This window comes from Astyanax mexicanus, unplaced genomic scaffold (genome assembly GCF_023375975.1).
Source record: "Astyanax mexicanus isolate ESR-SI-001 unplaced genomic scaffold, AstMex3_surface scaffold_51, whole genome shotgun sequence".
Lineage (NCBI taxonomy): Eukaryota > Metazoa > Chordata > Actinopteri > Characiformes > Acestrorhamphidae > Astyanax > Astyanax mexicanus.
In genome coordinates, this window is record NW_026040061.1 from 217,002 (window position 1) to 235,938 (window position 18,937).

The 18,937-nt window shown below is 41.0% G+C and overlaps 1 protein-coding gene across 9 annotated transcripts in view; it reads left to right on the top strand.

The window, feature by feature from the left end:
• Positions 1 to 18,937, top strand: part of LOC125780418 (NACHT, LRR and PYD domains-containing protein 12-like) — a 119,801-nt gene that overhangs the window by 87,438 nt on the left and 13,426 nt on the right. For 4 of the 9 annotated variants that reach the window (XM_049474086.1, XM_049474090.1, XM_049474088.1 and 1 more), the window contains 7 exons: positions 894 to 939; positions 1,709 to 1,898; positions 2,110 to 3,910; positions 4,753 to 4,926; positions 5,612 to 5,785; positions 6,831 to 7,004; positions 16,934 to 17,107. In XM_049474086.1, the coding sequence (XP_049330043.1) occupies positions 894 to 939; positions 1,709 to 1,898; positions 2,110 to 3,910; positions 4,753 to 4,926; positions 5,612 to 5,785; positions 6,831 to 7,004; positions 16,934 to 17,107 (2,733 nt within the window). The remainder of the gene's footprint in view (positions 1 to 893; positions 940 to 1,708; positions 1,899 to 2,109; positions 3,911 to 4,752; positions 4,927 to 5,611; positions 5,786 to 6,830; positions 7,005 to 16,933; positions 17,108 to 18,937) is intronic. The other 5 variants (XM_049474092.1, XM_049474093.1, XM_049474091.1 and 2 more) reach the window with 5 other exon arrangements.

Sequence of the window (18,937 nt, forward strand, 5' to 3'; positions counted from 1 at the left end):
CTCTAATTATCTTTGTTATTTTAATAAGTATTTCTAATTATGGATTTTATATTTGTGATCTCTTGTGCAATTTCATGTGGAAATATATACTGTGAAGCAGGCTTTTATTATGATATTGTGTGAGAGCTTCACTCTCCTCAGTTTGCACACACGGTGCACTTTGTAAAACACTGTTTAAAAGTTGTTTAAGCGCTTATAATGTAGTTCACTCCATGCTGTTTTTGCTACTCTTATGCACAGGTACTGCAACAGTTCATTGTTTACCTTTTAATGCTTTTTAGCTTCATCCAGGAATAAAAATGGGACTGAATTTATGCTTTTTGTTGTTGTTGTTGTTGTTGTAAACAGATATCAAGTGCAGTGTTGGGCACATTACTTTGAAAAAGTAATTAGTTATAGTTACTCGTTACTTCTCCAAAAAAGTAACTGAGTTACTAACTGAGTTACTCCACTATAAAAGTAACTAGTTACCAGTAAAAGTAACTATTGCGTTACTTTTTTGTTACTCTCCCCCGTTAACCCCCATAACTTACTATACCTTAGCCAATCATTGCTTAGGCAGTTTTCTCATACTCCCCTCCCTTGTGACTCACACACACATCGCACACACGCACACTTTGTCTGTATGCGCAAAGTTAAGAAAAAAAAGTTAATTGAGCTGCTAAAGTAACGTGCAATAACGGGGTGTGGGCAATGGTAACGGCATTATAGTTACAGTCAGAGTAATTAGTTAGATTACTTGTTACTGAAAAAAGTAACGGCGTTAGTAACACTGTTTATTTCAGCGCCATTACTCCCATCACTTATCAAGTGTACGTGTATGTTTAGATGTGAGCTGCTACATCATCAGATTTATTCAAGTAGATCACTGTGGATTTTTTATTTGTCCACAGAGAGAAGAAAAAGAACATCTGTAAAAACCTGGACAGTATATTTAAGGTTAGTCCTAAACCATATACATGATGGAGATCTCACTGATTTCTTAAATTTCTCAGTTTAATTTTACTTTAATTTATATTTCTTATATCATTCATATTTTTTAATCATTGTTAGTTTACCAGTGTACGCATTTTTGTCTGTCATTTCTGCTCTGGAGCTAAGTTGATAAGATAACCTATTGTTAGGATCATGGGTCAAAGGTCCTTAACACCTTAACAGGGAAGACATCTGCTTAAGTGCTGAGTCATAAATCCTGCCCCCCCACCTAAGACTATTTACTTGTGGTTGGAGGGTCTGTTGAGGGGAGTTCAGTTGAGTTGGGAGCTGGGAGAGAGACTGGCAGGGGAAGCTGCTGGCCGCCGTAAGGCTGGACCATGCTTTGCTCAAAGTCTAGCTTTGACCAACCATTTGAATAAAGCTACCCTTCCTGCAATTGACAGTCTCTTAGACTCCTTTCTTCTGCAATCTACATCTACAAGAACTGGTACGTTGTTGAACAGCAGGCGTCAAGAAGATCTAATGTTCTCTTCACTGACCCATTTAGAGAAATCTAAATGTCTGGTCAGAAGACAGAAGTAAGCACCAAGAAAAGAATACAACAACTGTATATTGTTAATATTAAGAATTTAAGATGGCACTCAGTAACATGACCTTTTACACACCAGAGCATCTATAACTCCTCCTCAGATCAATGTCTTTCTGATGTTTTGATTGTTCTGTTGTCAGATCATCTCTCTCTGATGATTCTCTGATGTTTGGTCTTAATCAGGAGCTGCAGCAGAAATGTATCTCTCTAGTGAAGAACGAGCTGAACTCATTCAAGAAACTCCTGAGTCCAGATTACCCAGCATGCTCTGAGAAAGAGGTGGAGGATGATCAGAGGGAGGGGGTGCTGAAGATCACACTGCATATCCTAAGGAACATGAAGCAGACAGACCTCGCCAACACACTAGAGAGCAGTAAGAGTTACCATTGGTACCAACCTGGGGCTAATTTATTTCTTTAGAGCTGATTTTCAAAGAGAATAAAAATTAATTGCAGTATAAAACAACATGCTGCAATCTTTATTATTGAATTATTAATTTATTGTATCAGAGTTGTTCTACACAGTGTCTTTAATGCTTGATCACAGCTGATTAAATGTTCCTTATTGTCTTTCCCTGTAATCAGAATTGGCCCCAGCATTTCAACAAAAACTAAAATCCAAACTGAGGGAAAAATATCAGAGAATTAATGAAGGAATCTCAGGTCATGTAAAGTCAGCACTTCTAAATGAGATCTACACTGAGCTCTACATCACAGAGGGAGGGAGTGAGGAGGTAAATCAGGAACATGAGGTGAAGCAGATTGAGGCTGCATCCAGGAAAAGCTCAACACAGGAAACACCAATCCAATGTAATGACATATTTAAACCTTTACCAGAACAGAACCAGTTCATCAAAACTGTACTGACTAAAGGAGTTGCTGGAATTGGAAAAACAGTCTCTGTGCAGAAGTTCATTCTGGACTGGGCTGAAGGAGAAGCGAATCAGGATGTTCTCTTTATATTTCCACTTCCTTTTAGAGAACTGAATCTGATGAAGGAGACGAAGCTCAGTCTGGTGAATCTTCTTCAGCGCTTCTTCCCAGAAACACAAGATTTAAAACCAAGACATTATAAGAGCTACAAGACTTTGTTCATCTTTGATGGTCTGGATGAGTGTCGACTTCCTCTGGATTTCCAGAACAATGAGAACTTGGTGAATATGGAAGAGGAAACCTCAGTGGATGTTCTGCTGACGAACCTCATCAAGGGGAATCTGCTTCCCTCTGCTCTCCTCTGGATCACCTCTCGACCAGCAGCGGTCAGTCAGATCCCTCCTGAGTGTGTTGATCAGGTAACAGAAGTGCGGGGTTTCAGTGACCCTCAGAAAGAGGAGTACTTCAGGAAGAGGATCAGGAATCAGGACCTGGCCAAAAAAGTCTTCACACACATCAGGTCTTCAAGAAGCCTCTACATCATGTGCCACATACCGGTCTTTTGCTGGATTGCAGCCACTGTTCTAGAGAGAATGCTGAGTGAAGCTGAGGGTGGAGAAACACCCAAAACCCTGACGCAGATGTTCACATGCTTCCTGATCTTTCAGATCAAACACAAGAGCCAGAAGTACAGTGGGAAAAGTGAAACTGATCCTCAGCAGACTAGAGAAAGTATCCTGGCTCTGGGGAAACTGGCGTTCCAGCAGCTGGAGAAAGGAAACCTGATTTTCTATGAGGAAGATCTAAGAGAGAGTGGCATCGATATTACAGAAGTATCAGTGTACTCAGGAGTGTGTACCCAGATCTTCAGACAGGAACATAAGCTGCTGAACCTGGGGAAGGTTTTCAGCTTTGTACATCTGAGCATTCAGGAGTTCCTTGCTGCTTTATATGCGTTTCTCTGTTTCAACACAAAGGATCGGAAAATTCAAACCACTGAACAGCAAACCACTGGACTATCTGGGATTTTCAGCAGGACATCAATGAATGACTTCCTCAGCAGTGCTGTGGATAAAGCCTTAGAGAGTGAGAGTGGACATCTGGACCTGTTCCTTCGCTTCCTTCTGGGTCTCTCACTAGAATCTAATCAGAATCTATTACAAGTCATACTGACACAGACAGAGACGATCTCCCACAACAGTGAGGAAACAATCAAATACATCAAGAAGAAGATTGAGGAGACCTCCTCTCCAGAGAAATCCATCAATCTGTTCCACTGTCTGAATGAACTAAATGACCATTCTCTGGTGCAGGAAGTGCAGAAATGCTTGAGTGGAGGTGGTGACCGTCTTCTTCATCAGGCCAGCCTCTCTCCTGCTCAGTGGTCAGCTCTGGTGTTTGTGTTGGTGAATTCAGAAGAAGAGCTGGAGGAGTTTAACCTCAGTAAATATGGTGCATCAGAGGAGTGTTTTCTGAGGCTGCTGCCAGTAGTCAAAATATCCAGAAGAGCTTTGTGAGTATTTTCATTAATGTGTTTACAGTTTTTAATAAATTGTTGATGTTTTGTGGTTTTATTGAATCAGTGGTGAATTTGTATTATTTGCATTGTTGCATAGTAAAATATACAACAATTCAATATATATGTATGTATAATATATAAAATATATAAAACTCAAAAACTTTACAGAGAAGTATCTTAAGTGATGACCAGTTACTTTAATGGACAGTAATGGATTTTGCAGGGTACTTACAGGCCAAGATGTAATCTGTCACACTATATATGTCAGCATGCAATAAAATGACAGCTTTTATTTATTAAATTTCCTCTTTGATATCTGATAGTATCAGCATTTTAATATGTAAACCTTATTGTAATCTAATAGTATAGATCATTTATAGAGGTGGTCATTTATATATAATATTTTTTTAAATAAAGAAATAATCATAGCAGATACACTCTAAAGTAGAACTGTGTGATATGACTAAATATCCCAATATGTTTGATAGAAATGTATATATGAAACTTTATATATAGCTTTGGGTCTGCTGGTCTGATGGATTTCCAGCATTTTTAATGGAGATTTTCCCAATTTTTGCTTTAAACATAGTAGTTAGACAATTTTTTACAGACCTGAATTTAATAATCTATATATGAATATAAGGGGCATTTCATTGAAGAGGCAGAAAGTAAATGGTGGGAAGTTAAAAAAGCCCCCAGTTAACTCCACTTGCTCGTTCTATGTTTTGTTAAACTATTTCCTAGTCTCTTCTCACTCATTATAATCTATCCCAGAGCTTTTGGTAAGCTGGGATTTAGATTAAGTTCATTGTTAGATGAAATGTTGTGTTTTTCAGACTGGCTTCATGTAATCTTGGAAAAAAGACATGTGAAAATATGGAATCAGTTCTAAAGCTGGAAAACTCCTCCCTGAAAGAGCTGGACCTCAGTAACAATAACCTGCAGGATTCAGGAGTGGAGCTGCTCTCTGATGGACTGAAGAGTTCACACTGTAAACTGCAGATTCTCAGGTTAGTGTTTCTGTCACTTTATTCTAAACAGACCAAAGGGTAATAGGAGTCAGAGCTTAAGAGTAATGCATAGGGTGGGTGCTGGGGTGGTGAGGTCATGTCTCTGTATTTATGGGTTAATGTCAACAGTAGTTTTACTGTTTTATCCAAATTTCCTGTCTATTTTGATCCTGCTAGTGTAATTTTGTCCGTGTCTCTATCTGATCTTAAAACCACAAGTAACACTTATGCTACATATCCGATTTAGCATTAGCATTAACATAGCTTTTTTATTTGAATTGCCAGATTGGAATTAAGAGAAAATGAACTGATGTTTCTGATCCAATAATATAGAAGTCTTGTGTTGCAGACATTCATTGTTTCTAATGAAATGGCCACATTGGGCACAGAGTATGGCTTCAGGAAAAAAAAATGTTAAAATCAAATTTTATCACAAATTTGTTTCATGCATGCATATCAATTATGTAGAGTAAATTCTTTAGACAAATGTAAAATATGGGTCACATTATGAACAGCCTAAAATAAACATCAGATTTTGTGAGAAATGCAGATTTGAGCCACTTTTACATGCTGTCTGAATATAACCTAATATGAGACATTTTCTTTTTTTTCACTATATCAAACCTGATTCATAGTATGATTCATGCTGTTTTTAAAGTGTCTTGTGTTTATTCTTGTTTTTCAGACTAGCTTCATGTAATCTTGGAGTAAAGACCTGTGAAAGTCTGGAATTAGTTTTAAAGCTGGAAAACTCCTCCCTGATAGAACTGGACCTCAGTAACAATAACCTGCAGGATTCAGGAGTGGAGCTGCTCTCTGCTGGACTGAAGAGTTCACACTGTAAACTGCAGATTCTCAGGTCAGTGTTTCTGTAACTTTATTCTTAACATACCAAAAGGTAATTGTCAGGGCTGTGCAGAGACATTCGTAGGGGCAGGTGCTCAAAGTCGGACCATTGCAGGTGCTGACGGAGTATTTTAAATAAGACATATTTCAATATTTCGTGCCGGCGAAATATTCTATATAATTTTCTATATTAATATTTCAGATGAGAACAGGGGGGAGATGCTGACGGAATATTTCAATATTGCTGACGGGGTGCTGATGAAATATTTCAGTTGAGGACGAGGGAGTGGGGGAGTGCCGATGGAATATTTCAGTTGAGAACGGGGTTGCTGACGGATGTTTTAGTTGAGAACGGAGGGGGTAATTATTAAATACATTTAATAAAAGGCCACTTTGGGGGCAGTAAGGGCACTAAGACCCAAACGGGCAAACTATAAGAAATGCAAAGGGTGGGTATTGAGATCATGCCTCTGTTTTTAGGGGTTCATGACAATATTTTTCCACAGTGATTTTACTGTTTTATCCACATTACCTCTCTCTTTAAATCTGCTTATTTGTGTCTCTATCTGATCTTAACAAAATCACAAGTAACACTTTGGCTATGTTCATACAGCAGGAAAATGTATTCCAAACCTTTTTTCCTTAAGGGCATCATTTGTGTAGCAATGTGAAAACGCACGCTAGACACAAAAATTTGGATTAAGGCCACATTCCTGCACCCTTGCATTTTGTAGATGTACTCTACAGGGTGCGTAAAAAAGTATAAGTTATATGCTTTATTAACAATGGTTTTGGCCTTAGTGAAAAGTCTATGATGAAGCATGCAACATATGGTGTCAGCCAGTCTTCATTTGTACAGTCTTTTTATACCAATAAGTGGCAGCCCTTAAAGATCTACCTGCAGCAGAAAAGTGTCCTGCAACTTTTGACTCACCCTGTACTTACTTATTGTAACAGCAATGAAAATGGATTAACGTTAGATTTAGAAAATCACCAAAATGTGTTAATTAAACCTTGCATTTATTGTAAACTAATTTGTGTTTATATCTAACTTTCAGATTTGCTTTGTGTAACATTGGATTAAAGATGTGCACAATGCTGGAATCAGTTTTAAAACAGGAAAACTGCTCCCTAAAAGAAGTAGACCTTAGTAACAATGACCTGCAGGATTCAGGAGTGGAGCTGCTCTCTGCTGGACTGAAGAGTTCACACTGTAAACTGCAGATTCTCAGGTGTGTCGGTTCAAGGTATTTATATATCAAAACACAAGATGAAGCTTTGACTGAAGGTCAGAGTACACCAACCAATCAAAGGTGAACTCTCTGTCTGCAGTCAGCTTTAGGATGTCCATAACAGATATCAGCCAAATACTTTTTTCAGTAGTGGATGAGCTGCATGTCCATGTAGGTGACAGTGAAATGGATCAGCTTTGGAGCTGGAACTTTCTGTCTAATAGTTAATGTATTTTTTGTTACTATAGTATTTTATGTTGTTCCTTTACCCTAATATGGTAATTACAATCATGTCTCTATTACCACACTATCCAGTACAATCTAAACATGATGAGTTAATGTTCTTTTTTTCCTGATTTTGCATTTTTAATTAACTTTATATTCAGTTCTGTGGAGTACTCCTTAATCCAACCTACTGACCTACTAACCAATTTAGCTGACTGAAACTCCACTTATAAAGGCTTGGTGATAATGACTCAATCTAAAGGATGAGTGACTGCTCAAAAGAGCTAAAAATAAAGCAATGTGTTGTTTTTTATCTACTTTAGCTACTAGGCTCCCCCTACAGTCAGGAAATCTAATTTACTTTTACACATGCATTTGTGCATAAGCTGAAGTCAAAAAAGGCAGTAAGGAGTACTATCGCAAAGTTATAATTTAATATCACTTTGAGTTTCATAGCATTATCCCATTATGCAGAGAGGTAAACCAAAGCTAAACTACAATTCCACATTTAGTAGCAGCATTCCAGCCCAGATTGGGAATGACAGAGATGCTTATGCCATCACTTTAATGTCAAAAGTCGGTGGCGCAAACATACCAGGTGAAATAGTATCAGTGAATACTATTGGCTGATATCTCCAGGATTTGTGACGGACCACCTACCTTCAAGAGCCGGAAGAGGGCGGAGAAATAAGGATGGCAGGAGAGTTAGCGAACTGGCTGTGCTACAATTCAAACAACCGGCCCTACGGGGCTGTTAGCCCGGGTTTAGTGTTCGGCGTGACCGGCTGTCTCGTTCAGCGCCTGGAGTGACCGGCCCTCCGGTGCGGTCTGCCCGGGTTTAGTGCCCGGAGTGAACGGCTCTCGAACGCTGGTTGTAGCATAGCCAGTTAGATAACTCTCCTGCTTTCCTTATTTCTCCTCCCTCCTCTGGGTCTTGGAGGTAGGCTGTCCGTCACAAACTCTGGAGATATCTGCCAATAGTATTCGCTGAGGGAGGCGATCCTGACTCCGCCCCCAAACTGTCAAAACCACCCCTTTCAAAACTTGAGAGCAAAAGCCTCGCTCGAGGAAAAAAAAAGCCGCAGGTAATTCGCATGGCACGCAAGGAGAACTGTGAATTCAAAAGGAAAAATTAAGCTCGAGAGCGTGTATTCTGTTTAGTGTGCACACAATTCCCCCTTTTTTTCGTGGGTTAATTTTGTTCATCTGGTATTTTTGGGCCCCCGACTTAATGTGACGCCATAGATGCTCATATTCCTTTTACAGTGTGTAAGACAGGCATGACCTCATGACTATAAAGATGCAGTGTAAAGTTTAAATTGCTAATCTATTTTTTAATAGTTCATTTGTGTTAGTGGATCTTTATCACACTTACTAAACTAATCTAACTAACATGTTTAGTTTGCTTGACTGAAAATCCAACAGTACAGTCATTACAATGAATAGCTGATGCACTATCAATACAACTGCCTGGAGGTAGAAAAGAGATAAAACTTTTAAGTGGAGTGACAGGAATCTTGTTACTCTAATAAAAAAATCTATTAACCCCTTATTCTTCTTATTTAATAGTTTGTAGTGCCAATTATATCTATATCTTCTTCTGAAAGCAAAGTGAAAATTAAGGTAAATAATAAGAATGATAAGAAATTATCAAATTTATATCAGTAAACTAAGAACATTTAATAATTTGATTAATAAAATAATTAAAATAATTAAAATGAATAATAAATAATTAATATAAAATAAAGTGATAAGAAACTAATTCTAACATATAGCTTTATGTTTCATTGTATTCCAAATGTTTTAAGTTTTATATAATTGACGGGCAGCAACAGACACTGACAATGTGCTTTATTTTTCAGATATAAAAGTGAATTTCAGTTAAATAATAGCAAAGTTAAATAAATATATATATATATTCAGTCAAAGTTCTTTTCTCTTTTAACTTTTCATTTCAAAAACTCCAGCATTTGAGTGAGAATTATCATCTGTTAAAATTCTTAAACAGCAGAATGCCTGTGTCTGCTATGTTAAGTTACGTTTATTAAGTCTGTTTACTGAACATATATGTAAATCCTTATAACTGACAGAAATAAATAGAACTAATAATAATGAATAGTTACTGTGCAGATTTTTAAGTATATTTTATTTTTATAGTTGATTGCTAAAGGCTGTGGGTGAGGTTTATTTTTCTGTGGTAAGGAAGTGATGGGATGGGGGTATTTTGGAGCGCAGGGTGATAGGGATTCAGATTTGGCTGCGCCAGTGAAAGTTGAATTTAGACGTCCTTTCACCGGATCAGTCGCGCAATGTTTTTTCCGACGCCAAGATAGAAACACGCCAGAAATTTACATGAACACACATCATTTCCATACCACCACGCCCATCGGTGTTAATATATTCCAAAAGTCCAACGATATTTTAAGGACACGTGGGAAAGGTGTAAAAATAGACTGTTGACGGGGTGTATGTTGGCAATGCTACACACCTCGCGCGGGGTGTACGATAGGGCCCCATAAGTCCATAACCAAAAGGGCAAAGGCATTCATTCTTTTCTAACATTGTTATTAACAATGTGAACAACTCTTATATTAATTAACTACTGACCATCTTATAAAGCTCACCCCGATATACTGACCCTGGATTTCTGTCAGTTAACAAGTGCAATGCATTTGCTTTGACAAATGATTTGACAGACCATGATAACCTTAGTTCCAGCAAATGAGGTTGCTCCCCCCAAAACAAAATTGCTCTGATGCTGTCTCATTTCTGCACCATTTCTTACAAAACATATAAGGAAATTGTGCTCCTGCTGCCCTACCAGAAATATTTTTTAATTTAGTCCTAAATCAGTTGTATATTTTAGTTCTTTAGTCCAAAATTAACCAAATCGTATCCTGATGGCAGGGAATATTTTCTGCACTTTGCAGTTACAGTTGACTACAGTCCTATAGACAGTTTGTGTAACTGCATTAAGCTCATTGAATTCAATTCAATTCAATTTTATTTATATAGCGCTTTTTACAACAAAGGTTGTCACAAAGCCGCTTTACAGGTAAAACAGGTCCACGCCTCTTATGAGCAGCACCACAGAGATGCCGATTTTATGGTGACACAGTGGCAAGGAAAAACTCCCTTTAAGAGGAAGAAACCTTGGAAGGAACCAAGACTCAGTCAGAGGAACCCATCCTACTCGGGTTGACCTGCTCAGTACAAACAAACAACAAACAAATAACAGAACAAAACAGTACAGAGAATTAATGTGAACTATGGCTAATATAACAGGTACTTATTTATGAATATAAGAATGTGATGGGCACAAACTATAGAGCTATGGCTAATACAGAAACAGATACTGAGTGTGTTAATGTTAATCAGTGCAGGGCTGCAGAGCCGGAGAACAACACAGCGGGCAGTGGAGAGCCAGGCTGGGAACATCAGGAACAGGGCACCTCCATACATGTAAAAGAGATAGATAGAGAAAACAGAAAGGAAAGGAAGAGAAACAAAACACAGGAGTTAGAAAGGTTGTGTAATAATTCAGATGAGTAGAAGGACAGGGCTGATTCCTGAAAGCTGGAACCACAGACGGACACATCCAGGCCGACTGGCCGGCCAGGCATCTCAGCACATGTGAGAGAGATAGAGAGAGTGGGATGGGCACTTGGCAGCAGCAGCTCAGGACATGGGGAGAGAAAGAGAAAGCAGATGATTAGGACAGGGTTTATATTTGCTGGATAAGCTGTAAGAGGAAGAAAATTGTAATGAGACATTACTCAAAAGCTTGAGCAAATAGAAATGTTTTGAGTCTAGATTTAAAGATTGAGAGTGTGTCTGAGTCCCGTATATTAATAGGGAGGCTATTCCAAAGTTGGGGAGCTTTATAAAAGAAAGCTCTTCCTCCTGCGTAGTTTTTCCTAATACGCGGGACTAATAACAGGCCAGCGTCTTGGGAGCGGAGTGAACGTGGCGGATTGTAAGGAGTAAGGAGTTCCTGTAGATAATGCGGGGCCAGACCATTGAGGGATTTATATGTCAGGAGAAGTATTTTATAATCTATACGAAATTTAACAGGTAGCCAGTGTAGGGATGAAAGAATAGGTGTAATGTGATCGAACTTTCTAGCTCTGGTAAGCACTCTTGTGGCTGCATTCTGAACTAGGTGGAGTTTATGAAGTAATTTATGTGGACTTCAAGCCAACAACGCGTTGCAGTAGTCCAGCCTGGAGGTTATGAATGCATCCAGCCTCGTCTTCTGCCGGTGGAGCTCCGACTGCCTCTCAAGGAGGAGCTGGATCTGCCGATCCAGACGGGTGAGCTCCTCGCTGAGTGTTAGGAGAGCACGGTCTTCCGCAGACGCCATTACCTCGAAGTAAGCACAAACACACAAAAACAACGGCAAAAATCAAATAATAACACGAATATAAAAACTACCTGAGGGATTTTAGAGGGTTAGGAAGGTTAAAAAGACGGTTAAAAGTATAAAACGTAAAAAAATAGCTAAAACAGAGACTAGCAACAGAGACGAGCTAAACAAACAACAAGCAGGTACGTAAGCCGGAAGCTGCGTCACTCACCCAATTAATTTTGCACCAATGAAGAAAACCAGAAGGTCAACAATTATCTCAATGCAAAGAGTCTAACTTCCAATTTACAAGTAAAGAAACTTGGAGTCCTAATTAATTCAGAGCTCAGTTTTAAGAATTTACTCCTCCTCCTTGTCTATAAAGCACTAAACAAGTTTGGACCAGCGATCATCTATGATATGTTGGAGAAATACCGGCCTGTTGCATTCCTCAGATCAGTAGAGGCAGATCTGAACAGTACCTAGGACCACAACTAATGATAAGCCATTATGCTGCAGTCATGTGGAATAAACTTCCAGAAGCAGAGATGTTTTTACTTCCTGTCGGCGGCGCGAGCAGTCTCAGCGGCTACTCCGGAAGCAAAACACGGTGCTTTTGTTTGTTTTTCTGTGTAAATAATCCGATCTGAACTCGCAATCATGCAAAAGTTCGCTATAGGAGCAACTTACGATCGAAAGACCCTGCTAGACATACAAAATTAACAAAAAACTGAACTTGCAGACCGTCTACGAGCGGAGCTACGCGCGCTAGGCCTGCTAAGATCCGCAGCGTTTCCTGAGCCTGCTAGCCGGAAGAGGTCTCTACGCAAGCGGTGCGCAAGGAGCCGAAAGCGTGGTAAGAGAGCCGGAGTCCACGCTAAGCTAATGGCTATCTCCAGCCGGCCAGCGGTTCCATCTCTCCTTCTTTCCAACGTTTGCTCCCTGCCGAACAAGATCGACTATCTCCGGCTCCAGCGGACATCCCAGCGCGAGTTCAGAAGCTGCTGTGTGTTCGTTTTCACAGAGACGTGGTTAACTGACTCCATCCCGGACTCCGCCATTGAGGTGAGTGGCATGCTATGCTACTGCGCGGACCGCGACGCCGGCCTCTCGGGCAAGGTTCGTGGAGGTGGGGTGTGTGTTTACATCAACACAGCATGGTGTAACAACGCTGCGCTGATCTCCAGCTACTGCTCGCCGCTGGTGGAGTTTGCTGTAGTCAGAGCCAGGCCATTCTACCTGCCCAGAGAGCTTAGCAGCATGTACATAATAGCAGTGTATGTAGCACCCAGTGCTAATGCTAATGGTGCTAATGCTAACGCTCTGCAAGAACTGTACACTGTTATCTCCAAACTCCAGAACTCACCCTGACGGACTGTTTATTGTTGCTGGTGATTTCAATCACAGTAACCTGAAGGCTCTGCTGCCCAGATTTCACCAACATGTGGATTTTCCAACCCGTGGAGCTAACCTGCTCGATTGTGTGTATACTAACATTCCCGGTGCGTACAGAGCAGAGCCCCGCCCCCACTACGTCTACTCTGATCATATTTCTGTCATGCTCATCCCAGCATACAGACAGCTCATCAGACGTGCCAAATCAGAGAAGAAGCAAGTTACAACCTGGCCTCCAGGAGCCATCTCTGCTCTTCAGGACTGTTTTGAGCACACTGACTGGGACATGTTCAGAGAAGCTGCTACCTCTGATGACTCCATCAACCTGGAGGAGTACACAGACTCAGTGACTGGCTACATCAGCAAGTGCATTGAGGATGTTACTGTCTCCAAAACCATCACATCCCGCCCCAACCAGAAGCCGTGAATGACTGCAGAGGTGCGTGTGCTGCTGAGAACCCGAGACAAGGCCTAGAAGTCAGGCTGGCCTCCGTACAGCTAGAGCCAAGCTCTCCCGGGGGATCAGAGAGGCAAAGCGCACCTACGCAAAGAAAATCCACGCCCACTTCCAGGACACTACTGACACTCGGCGCATGTGGCAGGGCATCCAGACCATCACCAACTACAAGTCACCTCCCCCTGCTTGTAACAGTGATGCCTCCCTTCCAGATGCACTGAACTCCTTCTACGCAAGGTTTGAAGCACAGAACTACATGACAGCAAGGAAGACCACACCTCCTCTAAACAATCAGGTACTGTGCCTGTCCTCAGCTGATGTGCGGAAAACTCTAATCAGAGTCAACCCACGGAAAGCCCCAGGACCAGACAGCATACCTGGCAGAGTGCTCAGAGGATGTGCAGAACAACTCACGGATGTTCTCACAGACATTTTCAACATCTCTCTGAGTACTGCAATCGTGCCGATGTGCTTCAAGACGACCACCATCGTCCCTGTGCCGAAGAAGTCTCAAGTGTCCTGCCTTAATGACTACCGTCCCATTGCACTTACTCCCATCATCATGAAGTGCTTTGAGAAGCTGGTCATGAGGCACATCAAAAACCAGCTCCCGTCCTCACTGGACCCTCTGCAGTTTGCGTATCTTCCAAACAGGTCAACAGGCGATGCCATCTCTACTGCACTCCACCTGGCTCTCACCCACCTGGACAACAAAGACTGCTATGTTCGAATGCTGTTCATCGACTTCAGTTCAGCATTCAACACCATCATCCCTCAGCATCTGATCAGAAAACTGAGCTTGCTGGGCCTGAACTCCTCCCTCTGCAACTGGGTTTTAGACTTCCTGACTGAGAGACCAAAATCAGTCAGGATTGGAAACAACACCTCCAGCACCACCATACTGAGCACCGGCGCCCCCCAGGGCTGTGTGCTCAGCCCACTGCTGTTCACTCTGCTGACTCATGACTGTACTGCAAAGTACAGCTCAAACCACATCATCAAGTTCGCTGATGACACAACTGTAGTTGGCCTCATCAGCAAGAACGATGAGTCAGCATACAGAGAGGAGGTGCAGTGGCTGACGGACTGGTGCAGAACCAACAACCTATCTCTTAACGTGGATAAAACCAAGGAGATGGTTGTTGACTTCAGGAGAGCTCCAGGTGTCCACCACCCGCTGAACATCAACGGCTCTGCTGTGGAAATCATGAAGAACACGTCCCTCAACCCTAGCTCCATAACCAAGAAAGCCCAGCAGCGCCTCTACTTCCTGCGGAGACTGAGGAAAGCACATCTCCCACCTCCCATCCTCACCATGTTCTACAGAGGGACTGTAGAAAGCATCCTGAGCACCTGCATTACCGTCTGGTTTGGGAACTGCAACACCTCAGATCGCAAGACCCTACAGCGGATAGTGAGGACAGCTGAGAAGATCATCGGAGTCTCTCTTCCCTCCATCACCGAGATCTACACCACACGCTGCATCCGCAAAGCCACCAGCATTGTGGACGACCCCATCCATCCCTCACACGGACTCTTCGCTCTGATGCCATCCGGAAGAAGATACAGGAGCATCCGAGCCTCCACTACTAGACTCTGCAACAGCTTCATCCACCAGGCAGTCAGACTTCTCAACGCACAGAGACAGAACTGAACCCCCACCCCACCCACCACTCACCCAACACACTCACACAAAAACTAAACTGTACACCCCCCCCTTTACACTCACAAGAACTGAACTTCACCCACACACACACCCAGTCAGCACACAGAGGCTGACGTGACTTTATTTGCTGCACTCTTAAAAACTATAAACTCTACCTCAGTAACTGCTGTGATTATATATGTTCTATATGTTACAGTATGTCACACATCTCTGCACCTTATCCTCACTATACACTTTATTATACCGTATCGGTACTGCACTGTCCTGTCACTGTCTTTAAATTGTCTCGTCCTTTGTATTTATTGTATTTACTGTTATTTAGTGTTATAATTTTGTAATTTTATGTTGCACTGTTGTCACTCCTGCACTTTATGTTGTCTATTGCTTGTTGTTCTATGTTGCACCATGGTTCCGGAGGAACGTAATTTCATTACACTGTGTAACTGTACTCAGATGTAATGACAATAAAAGCCTCTTGACCTTGACCTTGATGTTCTGCTGAGACTGTAACCTCTTAAGAACAAACTGAAAATATATTTGCTTTCTGCTTGTGCTTTACAAACAGTTTTCTTTAGTACATTATTGTTCATTTCTTTTTTTGTTATTTTCTCCCATTTCCTCCCTAATTTGGGAGGCCAATTATGTCATCCACTTATCAGGATCACAAGTAATGCCCCCAACACTAGGATTTCATTACTTTATTTTGTTTTCAGTTTTCTTACAATTTCATTTAACTTTCTTCCAAACTGTTGTGCATTGTATCTGTAATGTTTCTTTAAAGCTCATTGAATTGGCTTTGTGTATAAAAGTTGCTTTACATACAAACTTGCCTTGCTTTGATCAGAAAATAATCACCAGTTAATTACTAGCAGCTGGATTTATAAAGTTAAATAAGGGCTATTCCATCTTTAAACAGAACATTGCCCTTGATTTGACTTCACATTCAGGTGAAGGTTGTTGACTGACAGACTGGTGTACAGTCAACAACCTTCACCTGAATGTGGACAAGACAAAGGAAATGGTTGTTGACTTCAGGAGAGCACAACACACCCACTCTCCACTCAACATCGACGGGTCCTCTGTGGAGATTGTGAAGAGCACCAAGTTCCTTGGTGTCCACTTAGCAGATAACCTCACCTGGACCCTGAACACCAGCTCTACAGCCAAGAAAGCCCAGCAGCGTCTCTACTTCCTCCGGAAGCTGAGAAAGGCCCGTCTCCCTCAACCCTACTACCTCACTGGACTCTATTGCACACTGTGTAATAGAGGTAATTACTACCTCACTGGTCTTTTTTGCACACTGCATAATTTGCACACTGTCTTGTTATTTATTATTCTTTGTCTGTATTGTGTTGTATTGTCTGTCTGCACTTTTTGTACTGTTGCACTATTGTTCTGTCTACACTGTGTTTATGTGCACCATGGTCCCTGGAGGAACGTTGTTTCGTTTCACTGTGTACTCTGTATATTGCTGAAATGACAATAAAAACACTTTGACACTTTGATTTTTATTTGTTCTCAGACAATGTTTAGCATTTAAAGTACAGAATTAAAAAAAATAGATAAAAGCAACACCATTTCACAATAATGCATGAAATAAACATAACTCCATTACTTTAATGTTTCTGAACTATAACACATAATATCACCCCCATATTTACAAAGTTTAAGAGGATTCACAACTAATCTTTTCCTGTGTTCCTAGAAACTAGAGTATTTTTGCAGTGTTAGTTGTGTTGTGTCTTCTGTTTAATACAGAAGTGTATCATCTCTCTCTCAGTCTGCCACTGTCACTCTTTCTCTCTCTGTTAATAACTTACTCTAATTTTCTCTCTCTATAGATTATCTGGCTGTATGATCACAGAAAAAGGCTGTTCTTCTCTGGCTTCAGCTCTGAGTTCAAATCCCTCCCACCTGAAAGAGCTGGATCTGACCTACAACCACCCAGGAGAGTCAGGAGAGAAGCTGCTTTCTGCCAGACTGGAGGATCCACACTGCTCACTGGAGACACTCAGGTATGAAGAAGTACTCAGGGGGAAGATTCAGGTGTGCTGCAGATGTTAAGTGGAGTGAGGGTCAGTTAAAGATAAAAGAGTGATCAACTGTGTAAAGAGTCTGATGGTTTTCCATGTAATGAGGAGCTACAATTGTAAGGTTAAATTATTAATCAAATCAAATCAAATTTATTTGTATAGCGCTTTTTACAACAGGTGTTGGCACAAAGCAGCTTTACAGAAACATGATGCCAGAGGGTCCAACATCCATCAGTATCGGGTCAGACAGGTGGACAGTCAGTAACTCGGAGGAAGGCAGAGAGATGGAATTAGTTTTGACTGGATTTATGTAAAATAGAGAATATAAAACATCATCAGAGTGTGGCTAATGACTCCGGCAAAACTGAATAAAACAGCCTAACTAAAGGGAGAGAGTCAGAAGGTAACAGAGACACGGAGGCTCCCTGAAACACTGGCATCCACCCACTCCACCGTCCACAAACCTGAGTGACCGTGTGCAGTGGGAGAACAACAGCACCAGCATCTCAGTTTACCACAATTTCCTCTGTCCATGAACCCCTGAATCTGCAGCCTTATCTAAAGGAAAAAAAACATTAATCACCAAAAGCTAAACTAAACAAGTAAGTTTTCAGTCTAGACTTTAAGATTGAGACTGTGTCTGAGTCCCGAACATATTGGGGGAGATTATTCCAGAGTTGAGGCGCTTTATAAGAGAAAGCTCTTCCTCCTGCAGAGCTCCTCTGAATTTTAGGAACTTCTAAGAAACCAGCACCCTGAGATCTAAGTAATCGCGGTGGTTCATAATAGGAGATGAGGTCTTGTAAATACTCAGGAGCGAGCCCGTGTAGGGCTTTATACGTTAACAGGAGAATTTTATAGTCTATGCGGAATTTGACTGGAAGCCAGTGCAGTGCTGATAGGACTGGACTAATATGGTCAAATTTTCTGGTTTTAGCATTTTTTTTCCTGGCTGCAGCATTTTGAACTAGCTGAAGTTTATTTAAGTTACTGCCGGAACATCCAGACAGTAGCGCATTACAATAATCTAGCCTTGAGGTAATGAAGGCATGTACTAATTTTTCTGCGTCATGCAGTGATAGGGCATTTCTTAGCTTGGCAATATTACGGAGGTGTAGAAAAGCTGTTCTAGTAACATTAGATATGTGTTTATCGAATGCTAGATCTGAATCTATGATAACTCCAAGGTTTTTAGCTGCTGAACCAGGGGTGGCTGAGAAGTCAGCCAGATTTAGCATTAAGTCTGATAATTTATTTCTAGCAGCTTTGGGGCCTAATAGGAGAACTTCTGTTTTTTCGCTATTTAATAGGAGGAAGTTGTGCGACATCCATGATTTTACATCTTTTACACAATCCTCGATTTTCTTTCATCTCACTCTGTCATCAGGTTTGGCTGATATGAAGAGCTGCGTGTCATCCGCATAACAATGAAAATCATTGTCAATCAATCAATCAATCAATCGTCATGTTTTCTAATAACTTTGCCCAGTGGGAGCATATATAATGTAAATAATAACGGTCCTAATATAGAGCCTTGTGGAATTCCATATCTTACCTTAGTATAACTGGAAGACATATCATTTATCCTCACAAACTGGTAGCGATCGGTTAAGTATGATTTAAACCATGATAATGCAGTTCCAGTTACACCAACCATGTTCTCTAATCTTTCTAAAAGGATAGTATGATCTATTGTATCAAAGGCTGCGCTCAGATCCAGAAGTACGAGTAGGGAAACACAGCCTTGGTCGGCAGCTGTAAGTAGATCGTTTATTTTAACTAAAGCTGTCTCAGTGCTATGATAAGGCCTAA